Source organism: Simochromis diagramma, unplaced genomic scaffold, assembly GCF_900408965.1.
Source record: "Simochromis diagramma unplaced genomic scaffold, fSimDia1.1 OVJJ01000304.1, whole genome shotgun sequence".
NCBI lineage: Eukaryota > Metazoa > Chordata > Actinopteri > Cichliformes > Cichlidae > Simochromis > Simochromis diagramma.
The window spans coordinates 16,691,210-16,715,042 of record NW_024387030.1 but is presented as its reverse complement, the minus strand read 5'-3'; the positions used below and the strand labels follow the sequence as shown (position 1 = coordinate 16,715,042).

At 41.6% G+C, this 23,833-nt stretch overlaps 1 protein-coding gene across 6 annotated transcripts in view; it reads right to left on the bottom strand.

Annotated features, from left to right (window-relative positions):
• Positions 1–23,102, bottom strand: part of rab11fip5a (RAB11 family interacting protein 5a (class I)) — a 28,504-nt gene extending 5,402 nt beyond the window's left edge. The window contains exons 1-4 of one of the 6 annotated variants that reach the window (XM_040042303.1): positions 22,141–23,102; positions 6,811–7,322; positions 5,765–6,350; positions 320–2,755 (exon numbers count right to left, since the gene is read on the bottom strand). In XM_040042303.1, the coding sequence (XP_039898237.1) occupies positions 320–2,755; positions 5,765–6,350; positions 6,811–7,322; positions 22,141–22,517 (3,911 nt within the window). In that variant the 5' untranslated portion in view covers positions 22,518–23,102. Of the gene's footprint in view, positions 1–319; positions 2,756–5,764; positions 6,351–6,810; positions 7,323–7,581; positions 9,216–22,140 lie in introns of those variants that run through there. The other 5 variants (XM_040042304.1, XM_040042306.1, XM_040042307.1 and 2 more) reach the window with 5 other exon arrangements.
• Positions 23,103–23,833: the final 731 nt, after the last annotated feature.

Below are 23,833 nucleotides of genomic sequence, written 5' to 3'. Positions count from 1 at the left end.
GTAGGAAATGGGGCAAAATAATAACTGCTAATTGGCCTGAGGCTTTTTTCCCCCTCCCGTTACCACAGCCAGGACACATGAAAGACACCTACAGAAGAGTTTTGTTAACACCAATGTTGTTGTGTGTGTGTTTTAACAAAGTGAAGAAAAAAGGGAAGATCACACCACAGGGATGAGACAGGATGTGCAGTTGGCGCAGAAGAAAAGCAGGCGGAAGCAGAGCGCCAGAAGGAGACCAAAGAGATGACAGGATAGAAATTTCTGCAAGTAGTCCTTCCTCTTCACCTCGTCACCAAGCACTGAGCATGTGCAACCTCACCTGTTCTGCTGACTGGCTGCCTGCTGCTGCTGCTGCTCTGCCTCCTGTTGCAGTGGCATTGGCGCTGTGGCTTGTGTTGAGCTGGGCGGTAACCTCGCTGAAGCGTTGGCAAAGGGAGAGAAGGCAGGAAGCGCTACAGGGGAGCAAATACTTTCAGGAGCAAGAGAAGGAGCAAAGGAAATCAGAGAGGGAAGGTCGGGGCCTGGCTGAGACGAGGTGGAACCCTGTACCCCGCCAGGATCACTACCAAAAGAGGGTAGGAGGAGCTCGTCGAAGGGAGTTGCCAGTGTGCCCTCAGACTGGGAGCGGTGTAGTGTAACATTCTGTGTAGGAGCGCATATCGAGGACGTAGCATCCGAGACCTCACCAGCACTCTTCAGATTACAGCTCATAAAAGAGTCCGGCTGTGCTGCAGGGAATGATTGCAAGTCTCCTATTGGGAAGGTTGGCTCAAGAGTCGTCGTCTTGTCCTGAGCAGCTTGGGGAGATGCTTCAGATTTGTCAGTTTCCCCGATTTCCCCATTAGATAACTTGGATGCATTTGTAGAATCCATTAAGCCCAACGCAGCATCTGCAGTTGTTTTAACATCCTTCAACTGCATCGTCTCATTTGGCTCAGAGACGCTGGAACTTTTGGAGGAAGAGTGAGACACGCAGGTTTGGTAATCCTGCGAGTCAATACTGACATTCAGACTTTGGAGAAAGCTGCTGGAGCTCTGATCAGATATCCGTCTGTGCAACTGAGTGTCATCAAAGTCTTGGCTAGGACTGTTTGCAATCTGACTGATGTTGAGTAAATCACCAAGGCTGCTAAATGGCACATGAGAATTGGGGCTAACATCCTGGCCTGCTAAATGAGCCCTCTCAAAGGGTTCAACCAATGAAGCCTGCTTGACATCAGGGGAGGAGGTTGTGATGTGTAATGATGGTAGTGTGGAGGATCTTTCTTGATCTGGAGTCGCAGGATTCCTCACTTTTATATTATCGTCTTTAGAGCCATCATTTAAATCTTTAGAAAAATCCTCTATAGAGACCTTTAAATCATTTATGTTTCTTTCTTGCCCTACATTGTCCGACTGTGAAAAGATGATGGACTTTAGTTGTGGTTTAGAGAGTTCAGGCAACAAGTCAGGGTACACAATATTAGAATTGTTACGCGTTTCAGCATCTGCACCATCAGTTCCTATCTCCTTTGTGATTGATGGATGTGGATGCCCAAGTACTGTGGGCTGTGGTGCCAAAGACCCTGCTGAACCACTCAAGTCTACCTTTCCGCTATCCTTAGGCTCAATAACAGTTTGCTGAACAACATCAACTAAAGATAGATCATTTGACCTGTAAGTAGTGTCATCTTCAGATTCTGAGCCCCTTTTATTTTTTACATCCGTTGACCCAAAGATGTTGCTTTCAGTGTCTTCAAATGAGGATGCAGAGACTTTATCAGAATAAGAGGAAACACATGACAGAAAATCCTCTTCTGCTGAACTGCCGAGACCTGAAGAACTAGGATCTGGAGAGCTGCTGCTGAGTTGTACAGACGGGGTGCGGCAAGGAGCTCGACTCATGTTCGTGTCGGGTATTTCACTGGTAGCGCTGGTGTCCTGATTAGTTTCAGAGCAAGTGTTCAGTTTCAGAGAGTTAGTGGAAGTATTTAAAGTTACATCATTGTGCTCAAAACTTCTGTGTTCTGGGATTGTTTCAAGGAATTGTGAGAAAGTGTTAAGGTAATGCATGTTAGTGTTGGTCACTTGGCTGGCCAGCTGATGATAATGCAGTGCATCAGTCACATTTGTGTTTCGATCGGCTTTATTATTGCGGTGTTCCAGCAGATGGTCGCTGGGTGGTTTTTGCTGCATTTTGCAGCCTGTGGAGAGATCCTCAGGAGACTGCAGCCTGCCAGCTGCAAATGCTTCAAAGGATTCGTCCCACTCTGAATCCGGTTCCACACTGCTAACAGACATAAAAGGGTTGGATGACTTCTTGAGTAACGGTTTCTTTCCTTCCACGAGAGTTAGAGGAAGTCCTCTCATCCCAGCTTTCATGACCTCTGTGCTGCTTGCATCAGCATCAGTGATGGATTCCTTGGCAGCTGAGTTGCCGTGGGTGAGGACAGAGTTAGAGTTACTCGGCTGTGGAAAGAGTTGAGCTATAGGGGGCCGGGAACTGGAAAGATAGGGCAGAGGAGGCGGTGTAGGTTTAAGTTGCTGAGTGGTTATCATGTCTTCATAGAAAGGGTTGTGCTGGATTAGAGAAAAGAAAGGGTTGGATTGTGATATAGGGGGTGGTGAGGTCGGTGAGTGGCAGAAAGGGTTAGTATGGTGCAGGTTTGGAACCATGGAGGTATGCTCTACAAGGGGACCCAAAGGGTGGTGACTAGGTGGAAGAGGTGGTAAGTGGGGATCAGTGCTGGGTTCTAATTTAGGTGAGACCACCAGGCTGTGAAAGGAAGGCACACAGTCCTCTTGATTAGTTTGGATCATTCACACAGAATAACCGCACCCTGAAGAGGGCTTTTCTGTCTCAAATCACGATTTAAAGAACATACTTGTACAGAGTGCTCACATGAATCAAATCAGTCGAAGCTGCAGTCCCCTTTATTCTTTAAAACCACTACTAATTAGTGTATAAACTGAAGTGGAAGAGTTTGCACACACACAATTTGATGCCAGCAACACACATCAAAAAGCTGCAGCAAAGCAAACATAATGTCAAAAAACAAAAACATGAAAAAACATGACTCACTTTAAAAATAGTATTCTAGAAGTAGAGTTGCAAAGAGGTTGGTAATCACAACCTCTAACAGTGCATGATAGTATTAAGAAATTGAGAGAATCATATTGGGAACGTCCAACTGCTGTAATCATCTACTATAAAAATCTATAAAAACCTTTAAAAAAGCATGTTTGTTACCGTATTTTCCGCACTATAAGGTGCACTTAAAATCCTTTAATTTTCTTGAAAATCGTCAGTGTGCCTTATAATCCCGTGCGCCTTATGTATGGTAAGCTACCAAGCCGCACCGCTTGATGGATTTTCGGAGCATTATGGCTACCATAGTCAGGGAGCCTCGCGGAGTAATCTGGGTCCAAAGATCCGTTTACTTCAGGTCCTATAGTCAAACAAACACTGAGGCACACCGAGAGTTAAAACTGCCTAAATTCTTTCATCTTTAATAAAATGATCAGCGTTGCTGCTTTGCCAGGTGTAACAATTAAGTTTAACATCCTGGCATCCATGAAAACAGGATTTATTAAATTTAACAGAGTTAGAAGTTAGCAGAATGTTAGCAGGAAGTTAGCTCACTGCTTTCGCTTACCTAAACATGATATACCATTTTCTGACTGAGAGATTTCTGGAAAAAAATTAAAACTATCACTCTGCTCTGCTCTGCTATCACTTGCAACATAAATAAAGATAGAAAACTACACAGCAGTGACATTTGTAGGGTTACTGAAGTTGGGCTAGCTGGTATATAATGCTGTGCTACGTGATCACTAGCGACACAGCTATTTTAGCATAACATAAACACTGGAGGATGAACGCTAACTTTTTTCCACTCGATAAAAGTTAGTGTGTTTTTGACAAATGCAATCGCATGGAAAGATGCTGTAAACGGACCAAACTTCAGTCAGGAGAACGACTGAGATAATCTATCCACAATACGAGGTTAGTCATTAATGTAAGATAAGATAACCTTTATTAGTCCCACACGTGGGAAATTTCTTTTGTTACAGCAGTGGACAGTGCAAAGTTACATAGCAAACATTATAAGGCATTTAATACGCCTTATAATCCGGTGTGCCTTATGGTCCGAAAAATACGGTAAGTAAGACCTTCAGTTCCAGGTACACTTCATTGAAGACTTTAATTGAAAAAGTTGAATTAAAAAACAGAAATTACTTTTTAATTGTTGACATCAGTCATATGCATGTACGTGTCTTCACGTCTTCCATCCAAAACACTTTGCATCTAAAACATTAATGGCCGTCTCTTCTCTGTTTTCATTGGCCCTTCATGTAACAATTTGCGAGAAAAGTTGACGCAGCTAGGTGTATCTAAAAGCATGTGGGTGCGTAGGCCGTGAAAATGTATAGTTACAGAGGCAGCAGAAAGGCCCTGTGTGTACTATGGTCCAGAATAGCTGACCCCTTACTTCTACGAGCAGGTGCTTATCTGGCCAATATTTTGTTTACACTCGGTGTATGAAAATATTACGACATCGACTTATTTTTTTCCCCCCCACCTTAGTTAAGTAAATTGATTTAAAAAAAAATTAAAATCATGAGTTTTGGGAGACCTGAATGAAAGATTAATAATGTATTTACTACTATTTACCACCGACAGCAGTGCAGAAAGTGCAGTAAGGCCTGTGACGTGACACCCCCAAAATAAATTACCCACTTAAATATGCACTTGTGTTAGAAGTGGATATAAAATAAGACGGGGTTTTCTTCCCCCACTTTCTCCCTGCCCGTAAACACACACACACAACCTGTGATAGGAGAATGAGTTCTTTTTCCCAGCTCACATCATCATCTTTCCAATGAAATGAACATTATTACTGAAGCATATTACAGCGTGCACAAGGCTGAAAGTTGACAGAGCTAATTTCACAAGAGCAGCTCTCCTCCTCCATCTGCACTGCAGATACCTGCTGTAACCAGAGACTGAAACCAGGAGGGATATGTGCAAAGCTGGAAGCAATTTCTAGCTGTGATGCTGGTGCACAGGAAGTAAACATCTACGCCGTCATTTAACCCTCCTGAGAATGGGTTTAAGTTACGCTTTTGCTGCACTGTGAGCGTCATCGGTTTAAGCAAATAGTAGTAGACAACAGATATCGTGCAATGTCACGCCAAATGAGGTGCTCCACAGGAAATTGAGTGCTAATTTAGAGCCAGGAAGGAAGTCTGTTTCACTGCTACTCTGTTTGTCAAAACCTGTCACTGCTAGCCTCTGTCGTAGCTTGGTTGCCATGTCTGGTGGCAGTGGCCTGTACTCACTGGCTGTATCTGGCAACCTGCACTAGAGAGGCTAGAGAAAATTTTGTGCAGAGATTCATTTAAAATTCATTTCAAGATCATTGATCTTGAAATAAAATGCACATTTAAAGACTTTATCTAGTAATACTAGGATAACACCGCTATAACACTTTCTGTTACTCGAACACGCATTTGCATTCTGCTCTGCTGCCAAAATATCATCTTACACATCAAAAACATTCTTTGATGCCCTTATGATTGCTAAAGTAAGATAAAACGTATACGGGTCACATGCAATTACGCACCTCACTCTGTGAGTAATGATACTGGAAGTCTAAATGTGCAGGTACAAACTCTCAGCAGGCACTTCGTTTTTGGTTGCTTTTGACCTTCATTCAAATAATATTTGTACCAAAGGTTTAAATTGGTCAGACGTCTTCTCTGTGATCAGTGTGTATCTCACCTGGGTTTGCTCTGCGAGTCCTTTGATCCAAACCATCCCCTTTGTTTCTCGTCAGTTGCAGCATGGGCCCGCTCGCACTCATCCTTGGGCTGAGTCTGTCCCTTCCCCGCATGAGAGAAAAAGTTCCTCCTCTGCTTTTTCCCCTGGATGTCCCCCGCCTCCACTGTGGAAGCAAAGGACCATGACTTGGCTTCTGTCAGAGCAGCCTGTCCCAGGCGCTCCTCGTTTTCACCCAGCATCGGGCCGCTTTTCTCCAGAGCTGCAGCTATGGCTGCTTTTTCCTCCTCGCCGGGCTTGTCAAAGGACCAGCGGCGCCCATCTCCCACACCACCTTTAGGGAGATCTATGGAGGCCTGCTGACTGAGGTTCTGTAGAGACACGGAGAGAGGCATAGACTTCTGCAACAGTCCCAGGCCTAAAGAACCTGCAGGTTTTCCTGAGCCTGGGGCCTGGGGCTGCACGTTGTAAGAATGGCTTCCGTTGATGCAAACAGTGGGCTGAGGCACTGCAATGGTGATCTCACCGGCCTCATCACCAAACTCGCATTTGAGAGACGAAGACTTGGGCGACGTGTTTGCTGTGTGCTCTGCAAATCGTGGCGAGGAGGAGGGAATGGAAGAAAATTGAGAACAGAGGAAAACATGACTTTACTCGATTAAACTTCAGCTGGTAAAGCCTTCTTGACATTTTCCTGACAATGTCTTTCAAAACAGAGCTGATCAGTGTTTCTGGCGGACAAAGGTGTCAATGAAAATTTACCCACGATTGCAGAATCTTTTCTAGAAATTGTGCTTTGTAGTGCAGCTTTTTAAACCCTGCTCTCAGTGTAGATGAGATTTCAGGGAGCACAACTATCAAGAAATAGAACTTCCACATGTATAACTTTAACTTAAAGTCTGTGACATTTACAGAATAACCTCAAAAACTCTTGCTAACAAATATTTCTGTTCCTTTGGTTGAAACACAACAGCTAACAAATCCATGTTCTAGACATTATCATACAAGAAGAATATTTCACTTTCATACTAAAGTGACAACAAGCTCACCTGGGCTGTTATCTGCTGTCAGGTTGCTGCTGTTACTGGGCGAGTTAGAGAGATCGGACACCACCACGCTGATACCGGCCGTGGGACTGAGGCTCCCACCCCGTGACGATGACTCGCTGCTCTCCGAGCCCAGGGACGTGCTGGACCGAGTGTCGGACGATTTTCGCAACTTTCCCCTCAAAAAGAAAGTTCTCATCTTGCTCCTCCGGACCTCGCCCCCTTCGTCGTCTTCATAATCCTCCTCTCCGCCTCCATCGCTAGGAAGTCTTTGGCGCATGCGGTACAAAGAGCCATACCCACTCGGCAGGACGGCCGAAGAGGAGTCCTCGTCGCTGGATCTCCTCTTGCCTTTCATGCGCTCCTTCAGCTTGCCGAAGGTGGAGGCGCTTTTATCTTTGATGACAAGGTCGTACATGCTAGCTGTCAGGTTGTCGCGGGTGAACTGGATGGTGACTTGAATGTCTCCCCGTTCCTTCTCCTTCTTCCCCGTCTTCGAGTTGAGCCTGTACCACCTGCAACAGAAAAGAATCCATTTGCATGATTAACACACAAACACTATCACTCTCCAGTGAAACAGGCGTGTGAAAAGAAGCTGTATTATAGCATATTCAAATGTGCTGCTTTTCACTAGCTCATATCATCTTAAAGTATGTGTGTTCTGACTATCAGCAAAGGCTTGTTTTTTATAGCTTCATGTTATTTGATACTTAAACCGGGCTTCTGTGCGTGCCCGGAAAAGAGCTGCAGAGTGCGAGGAACTATTTTGTGCACCTGTGGTTCCAGGTGCTCGTCACGGATCTGACAGCTGACTAAATCCAGAACAACCTCCTGAGAAAATATATTATGCATCGTATTGAAAAATGCACAGGTGCATCTTTTTTCACTGTCAATAAAAATCCACACACAGAGCTGAAATGTTCTGGTGTTGATTACTCTTCTTACTATAGTAACAACAAGTCAAAGTGCTTTTGTGACGAATCACATCAACAATTAGTTCGCCGCTGCGTGCAGCCATGAAGCAGTGTGAATGACTGTATTGTGATCATGAATGGGGCTAATCTGTCCTCGCACAGGGTAACAGGGTGTGTGAGTGTCTGCGACCTACTAATACCAAACAGCTGTGCGTCCTGACATACCACAATACCCTGCGGGAGGCCCCTTGTTTTTGTTGTCAGGGCCGGTAAGCAAGAACAATGAAGTAAAACAATGCTCACTTCTGATGTAACACTCAGCGCCCCACATGAATATGAAGGCCTTAAAAGTGTGTGGAACGATGCCACCAAGTTCACTGCACTGTGACTCATAGGAAAGTCTCATCTGATCTGTAGTGACTGGTTTAAAAAAATTAAATGAGTGAGAAAAATTCCCCAGTTAGCATAAATATGCTGCCAACGGGAAGTTGTCAGCTCTGTCAGGAAGACAAACAAACAGGCCTCAAACGGGTATCTGCTTATAGATTTTTCACTTCCTGTGCTACTGGGTGGCCACATTATTATAAACCTCACACCTCCACCGCATCGTCTCTTTATTCATATGTGCATTACGAAGCTGAGGGGCAAATACGTAACCAAAGTGAACATTCACCATTGTTCTGAGAAAGAGTACAGACATCCATAGATATACAGCAGGGTATCCACACTCTATATTCAAGCTCCATTTGGAGAGACAAAAATACTTTCTTTGTCAAGTAAAGAACTATTTTTATATCTTTTGAAATATTCAGACAACTTAAGCTGGTGTTGTGATATAGTATATAAATTTGAGTCTTTTTAAACGAAATATTTCCTGCAATGAATTCTTCAATACAGTTTATCTGAGACGTTAAATAACGATCATTAACTAAATCAAGTGTGCTTACATGTAATTTTCTGATTGCATTAAGTGGTTGTGAAACTTCTTATTGCACAAATGACAAAACAGGATGTTAATAAGGTTGTCGAAATTGCTTCATGATCAACTACAAATGTTCTGTTCTGTTGAGTAAACAAGAAAATCTAAATGTCGTGCACTGGAAACTCAAACGTGCAACTGAGGAAAGTTACAAGAACAGAGGTTTAAGAATCAAAGGCAAAACATGAAAGCTCCAACATGAAAGAAAACGGGGACTACCCCACTCGTGTATGAGAAAGGAACCTCACACATTCGCCTTCTTAGAAACCAGAAAGCTTTTTATTTCTCCCCCACGGGATCCCTTCCTTTTTTCTCTAAACCTCCACTGTGACTCTGCAGAAACACTGAAGTTGAAAATTAACACGGGTGTTGCTGCATTATTGCAACATTGTGGCACAGGTTTAGCATGTTGTCATGCTAACATCATGTACAGGGAGTGCAGAATTATTAGGCAAATGAGTATTTTGTCCACATCATCCTCTTCATGCATGTTGTCTTACTCCAAGCTGTATAGGCTCGAAAGCCTACTACCAATTAAGCATATTAGGTGATGTGCATCTCTGTAATGAGAAGGGGTGTGGTCTAATGACATCAACACCCTATATCAGGTGTGCATAATTATTAGGCAACTTCCTTTCCTTTGGCAAAATGGGTCAAAAGAAGGACTTGACAGGCTCAGAAAAGTCAAAAATAGTGAGATATCTTGCAGAGGGATGCAGCAGTCTCAAAATTGCAAAGCTTCTGAAGCGTGATCATCGAACAATCAAGCGTTTCATTCAAAATAGTCAACAGGGTCGCAAGAAGCGTGTGGAAAAACCAAGGAGCGAAATAACTGCCCATGAACTAGAGAAAAGTCAAGCGTGCAGCTGCCAAGATGCCACTTGCCACCAGTTTGGCCATATTTCAGAGCTGCAACATCACTGGAGTGCCCAAAAGCACAAGGTGCACTGTGCAATACTCTAGAGACATGGCCAAGGTAAGAAAGGCTGAAAGACGACCATCACTGAACAAGACACACAAGCTGAAACGTCAAGACTGGGCCAAGAAATATCTCAAGACTGGTTTTTCTAAGGTTTTATGGACTGATGAAATGAGAGTGAGTCTTGATGGGCCAGATGGATGGGCCCGTGGCTGGATTGGTAAAGGGCAGAGAGCTCCAGTCCGACTCAGACGCCAGCAAGGTGGAGGTGGAGTACTGGTTTGGGCTGGTATCATCAAAGATGAGCTTGTGGGGCCTTTTCGGGTTGAGGATGGAGTCAAGCTCAACTCCCAGTCCTACTGCCAGTTTCTGGAAGACACCTTCTTCAAGCAGTGGTACAGGAAGAAGTCTGCATCCTTCAAGAAAAACATGATTTTCATGCAGGACAATGCTCCATCACACGCGTCCAAGTACTCCACAGCGTGGCTGGCAAGAAAGGGTATAAAAGAAGAAAAACTAATGACATGGCCACCTTGTTCACCTGATCTGAACCCCATTGAGAACCTGTGGTCCATCATCAAATGTGAGATTTACAAAGAGGGAAAACAGTACACCTCTCTGAACAGTGTCTGGGAGGCTGTGGTTGCTGCTGCACGCAATGTTGATGGTGAACAGATCAAAACACTGACAGAATCCATGGATGGCAGGCTTTTGAGTGTCCTTGCAAAGAAAGGTGGCTATATTGGTCGCTGATTTGTTTTTGTTTTGCTTTTGAATGTCAGAAATGTATATTTGTGAATGTGGAGATGTTATATTGGTGTCACTGGTAAAAATAAATAATTGAAATGGGTATATATTTGTTTTTTGTTAAGTTGCCTAATAATTATGCACAGTAATAGTCACCTGCACACACAGATATCCCCCTAAAATAGCTAAAACTAAAAACAAACTAAAAACTACTTCCAAAAACATTCAGCTTTGATATTAATGAGTTTTTTGGGTTCATTGAGAACATGGTTGTTGTTCAATAATAAAATTATTCCTCAAAAATACAACTTGCCTAATAATTCTGCACTCCCTGTAGATATAAATGTACAGTTTAAGTATCAATTGAATTACATTCTAAAGTGTAAGCTATAATGTTAAAATAGCATGGATTATTCTCGTCAGTGACCTCCTGACCCAGTATGAACCTTCCAGATCCCTCAGGTCATCTGGATCCGGTTTTTTATCAGTTCCCAGAGTCAGAACCAGACACGGAGAAGCTGCATTCAGCTTTTATGCTCCTTATATCTGGAACAAACTCCCAGAAAGCCTCAGATCAGCTGAAGCACTCAGTTTATTTAAATCCAGGTTGAAGACTCTTCTACCTGCATTTGAATAAAACACCAAATCCACACTGTTAAGCTTAAATTTCAAAACTTACATTTTAACTACTGATTTTATCTACTGTTTTTTTTAATCAATTTTAAATCATGCTTTTTATTTGTTTTTGTTCTTTAATGTCTCTGTAAAGCACTTTGAATCACCTTGTTGTCATTTTCCTAGGGATTAATGAAGTATTCTAATTCTGATTGCAGAGTGGTTTAGATTACTTGCTGCTGAAATCTTAGATGACCCAAGAGTGTAAATATATGCTGCACATGTATGCTGCTAATAAAAAAAAAGCTGCAGAGGCCAAGAATGAAAACTTTGTGGGGGGCTTGTTTCTATTTAGAGAACAACGTGCACAGCACTACAAGACATTAATAACACATTCAACAGTCAGGGTTGTTATCTTCGCTTAACGCCAATAGGCAAAAAATGCTTAACCTATGAGATAAACACATACTTATGAGACAAATTAGCATTTGCCAGCTTACCAAGCTCCATCAGTCCAAGAAGCAAGACTGGAGAGGATTTAGTTTTAGACCGAAATGTTGAAAAACTGACTTTAAAAAAAGATATTTAAGATTTAGAGCTAGTAATTAAAGCATAAATAAGTGTTTTAAATGCCTACATCCTGCAGCATCTGGTCAAAATGTAACATTATATTGAAGACACAATATAATGGAGAAAAAAAAGACTATGGAGTAGGACTGACATACTCATGAACCCAACATGAAATCATCTAAATCTAATCAGAATACCAAACTCTCTTCTCTTCAGTAGGGATGGGTATCAAAAACCGGTTCTTGTTGAGAACCGGTTCCCACTGTTTCAATTCCTTGGAATTGTTTGCCATTTTTGCAAACGATTCCCTTATCGATTCCAGTCGCCCCGAATGACGTCACCACGTTGCGGAGCGTCATTTACCTGGCAGGAAACACGGCCTAGGCTCAAACGCTCAAAAGTTTGATTATACTTTACGAGAACGGATGACAACAGGGCAACTTGCAATACTTGCAAAGTATATATTTCATTTAAGGGAGGAAACACTACGAATATGCAAAAGCATTTGCTCACAAAACACGCGATGACCTTAAATGAATGTCGTGTTTTTAATTCCGCTCCGGACTCGTGAATCTCAACCCAGCAGCAGCGGTAACGTTTGCACGCCCTCTCCCGTTAATGCGGCAGGTAAATAATCAACTAACAGTGCATATTATGTTAGCGCGATCTGCCTTATTACAAAACCTGCCATTACTGTGCATTTAGGTGACCATGATGGAGTAACGTCAACTGCCAGATGCTGGCAGTTCTCGCTGCAGTCTACCGGTAGCGTCTCCTTTCAGGCCAGGATAGACGAATGTCACAGAGCAGTGACTAAGTTTGTGGTCAAAGGCTTGCACCCATTTGCCACAGCAGATGCCCCCGATTTTCAGTAAGTGAATGTGTTTAATTGTAGGCAGGGACATTACTGGATATTCTTGTGTAATTGCTACAGAATAATTTATGTTATATTTTGTTATTGCTACAGAAGAATATTTATTTTATTATTTTACATTTACAATTTTTTTCCCCGGGGACCCTGTGACACCCCATTGAAGAGCCGTAGGCTGTGGATCTCTTAAGATCTCACTGTTGGGTTTGTAAGGCCATATTACTCCTAAATTTCTATCTTGTTCAAAGAGAAGATATAAAACAAAGTTCTAAGCTATTCGACCTTAGTGTTCTCCTTTTTTAAAAAAGAATCGATAAGAGAATCGATAAAGAATCTAATCGTTAAACAGAATCGAAAATGGAATCGGAATCGTGAAAATCTTATCAATACCCATCCCTACTCTTCAACCAATCTTCTGTTTGATTACAGACGAACAGAGACAGGAAAGTCGTTTCTGGCAACAACACTGGCGTAATAGTAGGCTGCAGAGAAGAAATAACACAAGTCATATAATTCCCTGCACAGCCTGTTATGTAATCATCATCGTCCTGCCTCTGACCTCAAGTTCAGCCCTGAAAACATGGTAACACCCAAGAAGAATGTCACTGAAAACAATTAGTAAAGCAACTCTAAAAGTCAAACTCCAAGAGGCACGACTAATGAGCAGGTGGAGCTCGGCGTATAAGGAGAGAGGAATGCTTTTTACGGCCCGAGAACAAGAGAACTATACCTCACAGAAATGAGGCAACAATGGAAATCTGCCACATGAGCACGTTGTTTTCATTAACGAACCAGATATCATTCACACACATGAAAAAGGCGTAGGCGGGAGCAGCACTCCAATGAAGCAAATACATACAGCCTATAAGCCTGGGTCTTATGTTTCTACGTTTGCTGAATGATGAGTTTGAGGCTGATTTAGTCTAATCCAGATAAGGTATTTATATTGGCGCGTTTCATTAAGACAAATCCTTTTAAGGGATTATCGAGCAACATGTCAACAAAGTCAATTCCTCAGCTCTGAACTTGTCTATTTTCTTTTTAATGTTTGGAGCCAAAACAGATTTTTTTGTGTGGGCTCATTCTCCTGTCACTAATAATATGTCTCAAACGCCTGTTAGGTGTGGTTTCGAATTTCACATCGACGTGTCAACAATAGTATCGGTCCTCCTCTTGGCACGTCAGCCGAGGTGGGGTTCACATTCCAAACACAGGGCCAGGGAAGCTATGCAAGGTTTCCTCAGGGATACTTAGTACTACAACCACCATCACTAACATTACAGGGATTGTAATTCATTAAAAATATGTACATCTTTCTCTAAACCTGCACACAGTAACATTTTGTGCCTTTGTCTTCTCAAAATAACATTTCTAACTGGTCATATAAAAATAAAGAAGTTGCAAAATACTTAAAAGGCCATGTACAGTTCCGTTGTACGTGCACCTGTTCTTGCCTGATGCATGACTAAGCTTGACAATAATAAATGTGAACAACAAGTAAAACACACAAGAGGCCCAAATACAGAAACTGCAAGAGAGACAAAAGCAGCAACCTACATTTTGTAGCCCACATACTCAGGCAGAGCACAGCCTGCTACTGAAGAGGAGCCAGTTTCCCAAAAGCATCATCCCACACAGAAACTGTATAGTTCACTAAGGCCATCGTGCAAACGCGGATTTTCGTTATAAGCACTAAGTGAAAACATAATAAAGATGAAAAATGTTCTTCTTGTTTTTGGGAACTTGTGGAAGTCTAAACAGGCTTTTAATTGTCATAAGAGAGGGGAAAATGCCATTCCAGAGCTGCAGAGCATAACTACACATCTGCTTCCCCATCTTGGGAAAACAGGAAATCACAACACTCCACCCCATCCCAGCAACACACCACCATCTCCTCAATCTCCCTGATCTACCACAGAGCAGACAGGAAGATGTTCCCACTCTGAAGCTGCTGTCTTATTGCAGACTTCAACTTACAGGCTATATGTCAATCCCTAGAAACCACCCTTCGGAGCAGACGAGAGCTGAAATTACAACACAAGTAGGCTATCAACTCGTTTCATCCAGTGTGTAGTCGGCCTCTGTGAGCCTCTGTGGTATCGGGGCCAGACACAAGAGTGAAATGAAACCATTGCCAAGGACGTGTGAGCTGTGGAACTTAGCAGCACATGATTTAACAAATATGTTGGCATTTAAGGTCGTATCGCTCTCTTCTTCTCTTTTTTTTGCGTTTATCTAGCAGAAGCATCAGACGGGTTTCAGTTTCAGGGAGTACACTCCAGGGACACGAGTGCAGAGTGCATCTTGCACTACAACTTTAGAAAACACAAGCAAGTGAAGAAACTTTGTCACTTCTCGAACAGTCTGTCACATTTAGAAATGAAGCTAACAGCTTTTCTAGCAGCTCTAGAGGGCTGTGCTCATGCTAACGCACAAGGACTTCAGTAGATGAGAGTATTTTTGAAACAAAAACCTTTACCAAACTTTCCAACACACTACAAACTGCTATATTACAGCGTAATGCAAAAAAGGTTTTCTTTTTAACAATACTCTGTTAGGAATCTTCATCAATGTTCGGCTGTAGTGCTGGCAGGGATTTTCTGTTGGGGGGGGAAAAAAAGGGTAAGAAAAGGGTCAACTTTTTATCCAAAATGATGAAATGATTCAGCAGAAAATTCATAAAATAATGAACAATTACAGCCAAAACAAAGGATATAGTGAAAAGAATACAGCAGTCAATGGTCTTCAACAATGATAGCAGACCATCACCTCCATATCATATCCAAGTGCATAAAAAAGGATGTAAGCGGTGTTGTTCATTTGAGTTACCAACTGAACACTTCCCATTACACCTTTCTGAATTAATTAGGCCAACAAGCCCTTCAGGAATACTGTGGGTAATACTGGTAATATGCCCTGGATTCCTGCTTCCTCAGCAGAAGAAGCAGACAGGCTGTGAGACCCAAACCACATTCCACATCTGGATGCTATGAGCGAAAAACCTACCGACCAACTTCCCTCCCAATTCTTTAAAACCACATAGCCGCAGATACACATTAGGGATAAATGAGTGATAAATAAACCTGGACATGAATGCTCGTTGTATAAAAACTAGATAGGTTGCAATAACAGACAGAAAAAAAAAAGAATGCACAATAAAAGAAAATGCAAAATAAAAATAAATGCAGATTACAGAATACTAACGCAGGCTATGCCAAATAATACATTGTAATCAGGTTTTAAGCTATATCTACAAGAATCAGGCACTAATATGCAAGGCCACCAGAAGACATCCAAGAACATTTTTTGCAATGCAAAGTTTGCCACATTCTTGCCATCACTGCGTTCCAGTGTTTCAGTCTGAAAAGTAGCCGAAATGTGACGCTCGAGTCTGCCAGCTTTCCAAGGTTTATGTACAACAACTACCATTAAATATCTAAGTACCGAGTAAGAAAGAAGCAAATGAGAAGAAAATTAGGCAACAGAGCTAAGACTTTCAGGACGGGGGACTCAATGGGAAACTTAAGCAATCGGGCATGTATAACTTTTCCCTATCATCTTTCAATAAACTGTATTTCCCTCCTGAATGACTACTTAAATCACCAGTGATGCTCTGCAAGTAACAAAGAGGTATTCACTACAGATTAACTCACATTATCTAACCCCTTAAATTACCTTAGTTTAATCACATCACTACTCATTACCTTCATCATAAAAAAAATTAAAATCAGGGGATTGTTCATCGACTTACGTAGAGTCTAATAAACTTAAGAGATTTCTCATGATTCCAAATGTAATTTGGTCATCAAGGAAAAGCAAGAATGTTTGCATTTTTAGTTTTAAAGTAGTGATTACACTTCAATCTTGACAAAAAGCAAGCATTAGCTATAAATACAAACTCCAAAGGTACCCCTCACTGCCACTGTTAGTAACCACTATACTGATGATATTATACAATATGCCACACTATGGCACAATGCTAATACTAGAGAGGAGCTAACCTGGCATCACTTTAAAATAACTTTACATTAGCATGCTAGCTATTTGACTAGCTAGAAATACACGAAAAGGCAGCAATGTTAGCTGACCTAGATCTGGAAGCAAGTCAAACTCATCTAGCAATTGTGGCCTGCTACAAAATATTAGCAAACAAAACAGCAGTCATCCTCTGTGTGCGCCTCCTCTCCTTTACTTTCTGGCTTTGTTGAATACAACCAGATGGTCTGATGAGATTTTTGTGATGTAGACACACACTGCCTCTCCATCACTCAGGAACATATCCCTCGAACGACCAGTGGACTCCTGCATACTCGGCTATCTGTATAATCTATACAGATTATTGTCTGAAAAATCTCCATGGAAAATTTTCCCAGAAAGCCATGCTACATTTATATTATCTAGGGTGACTTAACAGGTCACACTGTTATATAACTTTTAATGTCCATTAGACTAGATTTTCTCCAGCTTGTAGCTACTGAAAGTCTGTCTGCTCTTAGCAGAGGATTTTTCTGGATGTACATCTCTCTCTCACACACACAGAAATAAACACACCATCTTCCTGCCTCACTCAGCAAATAGACGTTCAGCTCTCAGGCCTGAAACAACATCACAGATTTTCTTCCTACACATACACAACAGGGCAGGGAACTGTGACAGAGAGCCGATACAAAGAAGAAGTTGTAAAGCACCAAATCTAAATATATAATCTTAGCACAACAAGAAGCACTGAACCAGTAAAGAATCACTGGCAGGCAGCAAACAATAAATAAATAAATAACTGAATAAAAGAGCTGACATTTATACTCTTGGGAAGAAACTTGATTATAAAGGAAACCTGAATATGGCAAATCTGATAATCAGCAAAAGCCTGGCAAAATGAATTTTCTGTTAACAACATGGGTTCCCTGGTATGCATGCTGCACTGGCAGGGCCTTTGTAGCTTCTTCCTGACAGACCCAGTAGGGGAATTCACCGAACGCCCACCTTTCCAGTAATCTGCTCTACACCAGTAATGCAAAATGCAAATATGCTGTGGTCACTCTTTTGAAGGAAGATCCACTTCTATCTTTGTTTCTTGAAAAAAATTACTGAAGGAGGAACATATTTGATATGTTTTCTTTTACTTCTTTCATTGCTAACTATGAATATGAACTGTGTTTTTAATACTCTTACATACTTGTGTAAAGCTTCTCTGTTACTACAAAAAGTTACCGAACCTAGAGTGCTTATTGATTGAAATTGCCTCAGTTTTCACTGTAGGCAACTTTCACAATAGATTCATGATTTAACATTTTGCAGTCTTACAATGAGTCAAAACTCCAATATTTTCAGTGCCATGCATATTCAAACTAAAATAAAAGGTGAAAATCTCATTTAAACCAGTTACTAGATATATTTGATGTATTTAAAAAAATTCATTACCATTGATTTTGTCATGAATTAGGAACAAGTCAAGGTACTAAACACCGTTTTAGCACCAACTTAGTCATTTTGTACCCTTCAACAAATTTGATACCTTTTTGAATATTTGAGCAATTAATATTGAAACTCTACTACCAGTAAACACTTGATTTTGATAGCTTTTCTTAATTTGTTAAGCTAGCAATAGATAACTAGCTTAAGCTAACATTAGCTACATGATAAGGTTGAAAACATTGTCACTATGGGACTTTTTGTTTTAGCTGACTTGTTTAAAGAAATTAAACCAATACATGCACTTGATGACACATACATACAAGACAAACTGGCAGCATCCTCATTGGTTTCATACAAAAATATGGTATAACACTTTTATTAAAGCATTAAGCTAGCCAGTCCTGGAGAAACAGAAGCTAGCAAGTAACGCAACCTTTCTGACCTACAGACACAATAATGTAGCTAAATTGTTTAATGACATATTCCTTGAAGTAACAATTGTGCTACTCAGTTAAACGTATCGGAGGTTGCAACTCATGTTAAAGATAAACACTTGGTTAAATTCATTACCAACACTTTTCCTCTCGCATTCTTGGGTTTTAAAAAGGCAAGTAAGACTCCATCTAAGTCAAAAGGCTCAGCTCAAAGCGAAGTCCTGTGTTAATGTTGAATTACAAGTTGTTTATCGATTCATTTTTAACAGAATCACAAGGCAAGTCAAATGAGCAGAGTTAACTCATGCAGTCCAATATAAATGCGTCCAAATTTAAAGCTCATTCCTCATTTCCACTCACTGACTGGAACATGCTGATTCAGAAGTACACTGTATGGAAAATGATGAATCCTGCAGACAATAAAAGTCAGAAAATAGGGTGGCTGGGGGGGTAGAAATATACAGTGTGATGCTTCAAACTCTTCCAAAGGGCTAACTATTAAAATCTGTAAAGTTACAGATGCACACCTTGCTTCTTAACCTCTGCTAAAATAATTACAAGGCTGTTGTCACTGTCAACTCAAACTGAATATTAATAAACTGAGCTGTTTTGTCCCATTATCACTGTAACACTTTATTTTCTGGTTTCGACAAACAGTTCAGTTCAATTTGGTTTTGAACTTTAGGGTTGCATTCGGAAGGGCATTCGGCATAAGCTCTGCCAAATCAAGCATGCGGAGCGTCCCGCTGTGGTGACCCCTTGTGAAGAGGGAGCTGCCAAAAGTAGCTACTACATTTAACAGGGTTCTATCAAAACACAATCTACTGAAGTTGTTCATTAGTTATGATCACTAGCGTGTACAGCACTGTACATCAAAAAAAGAAAAGAAAAAGAAAACGAAAAACATGTCAACAATAACACAGTTTGACTTGAAGAAAAATAGTATTTTTGTACCAACAAGGTGATTCCCAACGAGCTATTAGCCAAAAACTTTGTATATCTCAGCATGGTGTGCAATTTGAAAAAGAAGCTAGACAAGTGGAGGCGAAAAGAAAAAGTAGTAAGCCTAAAAAACAAAAGAAAACCCATCTTGAACAGTATTTGAAACAATATTCTTCAGTTGGTCCATCTACTGTTAGAGGTATTCCAGTGTACACGAGAACTGAGCTTAAAAGCAGTGGCAAGAGGTCCTAGAGAGTGACGAATCTTATTAGTACATTAATATGTATAAGGGAGTTAGGAGAGAGACACAACAGTGAGCGTCTACAGCAATCTGTAAAACACGGTGGAGGCTTAGTCATGGTTTGAAGCTGCATTTCAATCAGTGGTGTCGGAGAACTTGTAAAAACTGATGTAAATATGAACACGCAAAGTAATGTCAGATTTTAATGCACCATGCAATATCGGTTTTGAATGCAGCTGATTGGCTACTGATTCATTTTTAAGCATGGAATTGATTCCAAGCATATGGACAACACAGTAAAAGCATACCTTGATAGAAAAACACACAATGGACACTGTCAGTCATGGATTGGCCTCCAGCGTGGGATCATCTTGACAGAATGAAACAAAAAGCAGCTAAAATCTAAAGAAGAGCTTTGGAAGACCTTCCAGAAGCCTGGTGAACTTCCTAAAGAAAGCTGCCTAAGTGAACTCAGACTATGTTGAAGAATTAAAGTAAGTAAGTCATACCAAATATTGACTATCAAGCTTTTTAGAATTGTACAAACTGTGCTTTTGATTTACATACTGTATTTCCATGTATGTTTGCACATTTCAAAATGCACCTATTTCATAAAACATAACAGGCAATTCAAGACTTTTGCACAGTACTGTGAATCTCTTATTAGCTTATCTGTACTTCGCTAGCTTCCATATTTGTTAGACAAAGCTCTTATGAGAGTTTTTGTTTGAATCAAACTTTAAAAACTGGTGCACTTGAGAAATACAGCAGGTTCTGCAGAAAACACATTAACATGCAGCAAACAAATACTACTTTTCTCAGAACGAGAATAGCCATTATCCTACAAAATGAAAAGCCAATACACTCAGGGGGGTTTGTTGTAATAACCTTACAAGGCCTAATACGACCAGAGGCTTATAGTAGTAGCTAGTAGTTGGAAGTATCTTTTTAAAATGAGCAAACTTTTCTATTTGTTCTAAGTTCCTGTTTGAACATTTCCCATGATTTAATGCAACGGTAGTCAGAACATACAGTACAGGTTCTGATTGTGTAGCAACACTCAGAGAACAGGGAGCGAGCAGATGCTGAATACCTTCAGCCCACAGGTAGCCTTTCTTGTCTTTAAATTATACACGCATTGGCTGGGTATAGTGTTTTGGTGTTGGAAGAATAAGAAGAAAAGTGTAATTATAAGCTTTTTTATGTATCAAAGTCAACTATTGTAAATCGTCGTGTTCAAATGTTTGTTTTGGGGGGTCTTTTGCAAACCTTCTAGCATATATTTTCTCTTCAGTAGCAAAGACGAGAATTGAAGCTGGAAGCTTTGAAAGCAGCTTGTGTTGCTAATAACCAGTGAACATTCACTGAATCCCACGTGAAGACACTGAATGTACCACAGCACCAAACTGCTGACACATCATCATCATCACAGGCTGGCTCTAACCTTCAATTGACCAGCTCCAACAGGGCCGACTGGAGAAGACTTGCTCCCCTTTCGTCTCAAATTCATGGCTCTGTTTGACTGAAAGCACACTTAGGTCAGGTGGCAGTCACTTAAAAGATTTTTTTTAAAAACTGCTTCATGTGGCATTTTGTTAGCCAACACGACAAAACATAACATCTTTTAGTGTGGTGTCAGCATGATGGGGCAAGATCATGTACCAGTTCTGAGTAGCACTTATTGCTACTGTCAGATATAACAACTGGACTTACTTTTTTATTGACCCTGGTTTGGTGGATAAAAAGTAGAAGGGAAGCTCGTCAAGTTTTGGAGCAGTGGTATGAACACGCAAGCAGTAGGAAAACCTTTAGGTATCCAAAACCTTCCTGTAAATGTCAGATCTTTTGCTAACAGTGCCTTTGAACCATCAGTGCAAAACCCACCTTTTTATCTAACAGCTAACTGCTTATGTGCCATTATTACTCAACCTACAAATGTCACACATTTCGATATTCTCTGAAGGTGTTGAAAGGTGTTATCAACAAAAAAAGAAAAGAAAAGCTCCTGTTTGCACCATTAGAGAGATGCACAAAAAAAAGATTTCTGTTACCATGAAAAAGAAACAAAAAGATTCCTCCAAAGATTTATCACCAAACTTCCTGCTGTAGTGGGCGGGGCTTGTGTGAAACCGCATGTTATTGCTAAAAATACCTTGAAGCTTTATTGGGATCATGTAACTGTTGGTTAATCCCTGGATTTGGGACAAGCATTAATCCAGCTCTACTCTATGCCTCAGCTATGGGGAAACAACAGTTGTTGTTGGTGGGTTTTTTCTTTTCTAAAGAACCGACCGCAAGCAGCTGATGATGTAAACATTGTGGAGGATGTGAGGTTTGCAGAAGTTGTAGGGGAGCCTTGAGCCTCAGTGGGGAGTGCGCTGATGGTTGCTAAGAGTTAGTTTGGTCTGTCTGTGGGAGGAGGGAGGGTGTGTCTGCAGGGCCCTGATGCAGCACCAGAGATTTGACAGCTGTGTTTGTATCTAACAACAAACTGTGTGGCGAGTTAAACGGGACAAAAAGCGGACTGGACAAGAAAAACACCCTTGACGGGTTCAAGGGATATGGGAAATTAGATAAAACAACAACACGTGAAAGCATATCCACGCAGCTTTTTTGCCACACTGTAGCAGGTTCTCGTACTAAAAACACACACACAACTATTACAAGCGGAGACAGTTGGACTTACTCGTTTTTCACGCATCTACTCTCGAGAAAGACTTTATCCAGAGGGATGACAGCCTGTCCGAGGAACACGTCCAGCCCAATGAGCGCCCTGTGCATCACCGTCAGGATTAGCTCGCAGCTCCCAGCCGGGTATCCGCTCTGCCCGCCGCTCTCCAGCACACCGGGCTGCAGCTCGAACGAGCACTCCTCCTTCCACTCCGGCTCGGTCGTCTTCTCCGCCACGCCGGTCGAGTACTTCTCCTTCCCGAGCTGGATGATGGTGTACACATCGCTGGTGCCGTGCTTGCCCTTGCCCCGTAAGCCCCTGCCTCTCAGAACCGTCACCTGGACGTGTGTCGGTACCCATTTCTGGTCCTCCGGTACGTTTAGCGAGGACATGTCCGTCCCCCCACCTCCTCCCTCCAGACAGACAGAACGACAAACCGACCGGCTGCGCACACACCGAGAGAGAGAGAGCGAAGGGAGGTGGTGGTGTCCGCCGCTTCCTCCCGGTTCTGGTTGTGCACAGTCACATCAGCTCCGGGGTCGTCGGCGGGCGGTGCCGCATTATGGCCGTCTGGCGTCTCTACAAAGTTGCCGTGGTTGCCGGTTGTTTCGTGCCCGGCTGCTCCTGCGATTCTTCAGTCTGCTCTGCGGCAGCAGCAGCGTCCGTTCCTGCCTCTCTCCCCCTGCCGCACGGGCCTGTCTGCGGCCAGCGACGTCACGCCTCTCTATCCTCCTTCTTCTAATGCAGGACGAGGAAGTTCAGCGCCGACTCGACACATGGCTGCATGCACAGAGAAATCACACACACACACGTGCCTGGGCTGTAACGTAGGGCCCGATGTATCCCCTGGGTGAAAGCTATTATTCAAGCACATCAACAACACTCCGCCCTTAACCTGTTTGTCTGAGTTACAAGCTGCACAACTACAAAGCCAGACGAAGTTTCCGTGCCAGCGTATGCCAACATAACTCCACCACAGCACACCAGAGTTATTAGAGTTTCCTATTTTTTATTATTATTATTTTGAGCTCAATTTAACTTTTTTGTTTTTAATTCAGTATAGTTTTTTAATTTTTTTTTAGGTTTTTGTTAGTTTCACTTTAATTTTAGCATTTTAATTTTAGTGTTGTGTGAAATCTTGACTTTGCTCTGATACCAAGTAAATACAGGGCCAGTATTACTGATTCCAATTATGATATGCAGTGGAGAGCAGTGTGTCATGATTTATCATTTATGAGCTGAATTTTCATTCATTTTAAAATTCTGAACACATTTTAATGACCACTCAATCACTTTGAGGTTTACTTTACCAATAATTTGTTAATACAACAAAGCATCTTTCAGTTGTTCATGTATTTTGAGTTTTAAGGAGACCTACAACCAATCACGTCGCTCTATTATCAATAGAATACAATGAAGTGGATTAGTCCTAAATATCAGATCTTTCAGCAGATTGTGTCGTGGATACTTAAGCCTCCCATTTAGTGTTAAAAATTATTGATGTAGAGACCAATAATTTCATTCAGGGTTTACAGATCAGTTTGCTGACTGTTGTTTGACCACTTTTCATCACTTTTATCTCAGTGTAATTCACTTCTATGCTATATTGTTTTTAGCAGACTGTGTCTTTATCCACGCTGGTTGGTTTTCCATCACTGATCCATACAATGGGCAGATTGTCAGTCATTTATGATGATTTACAAATACT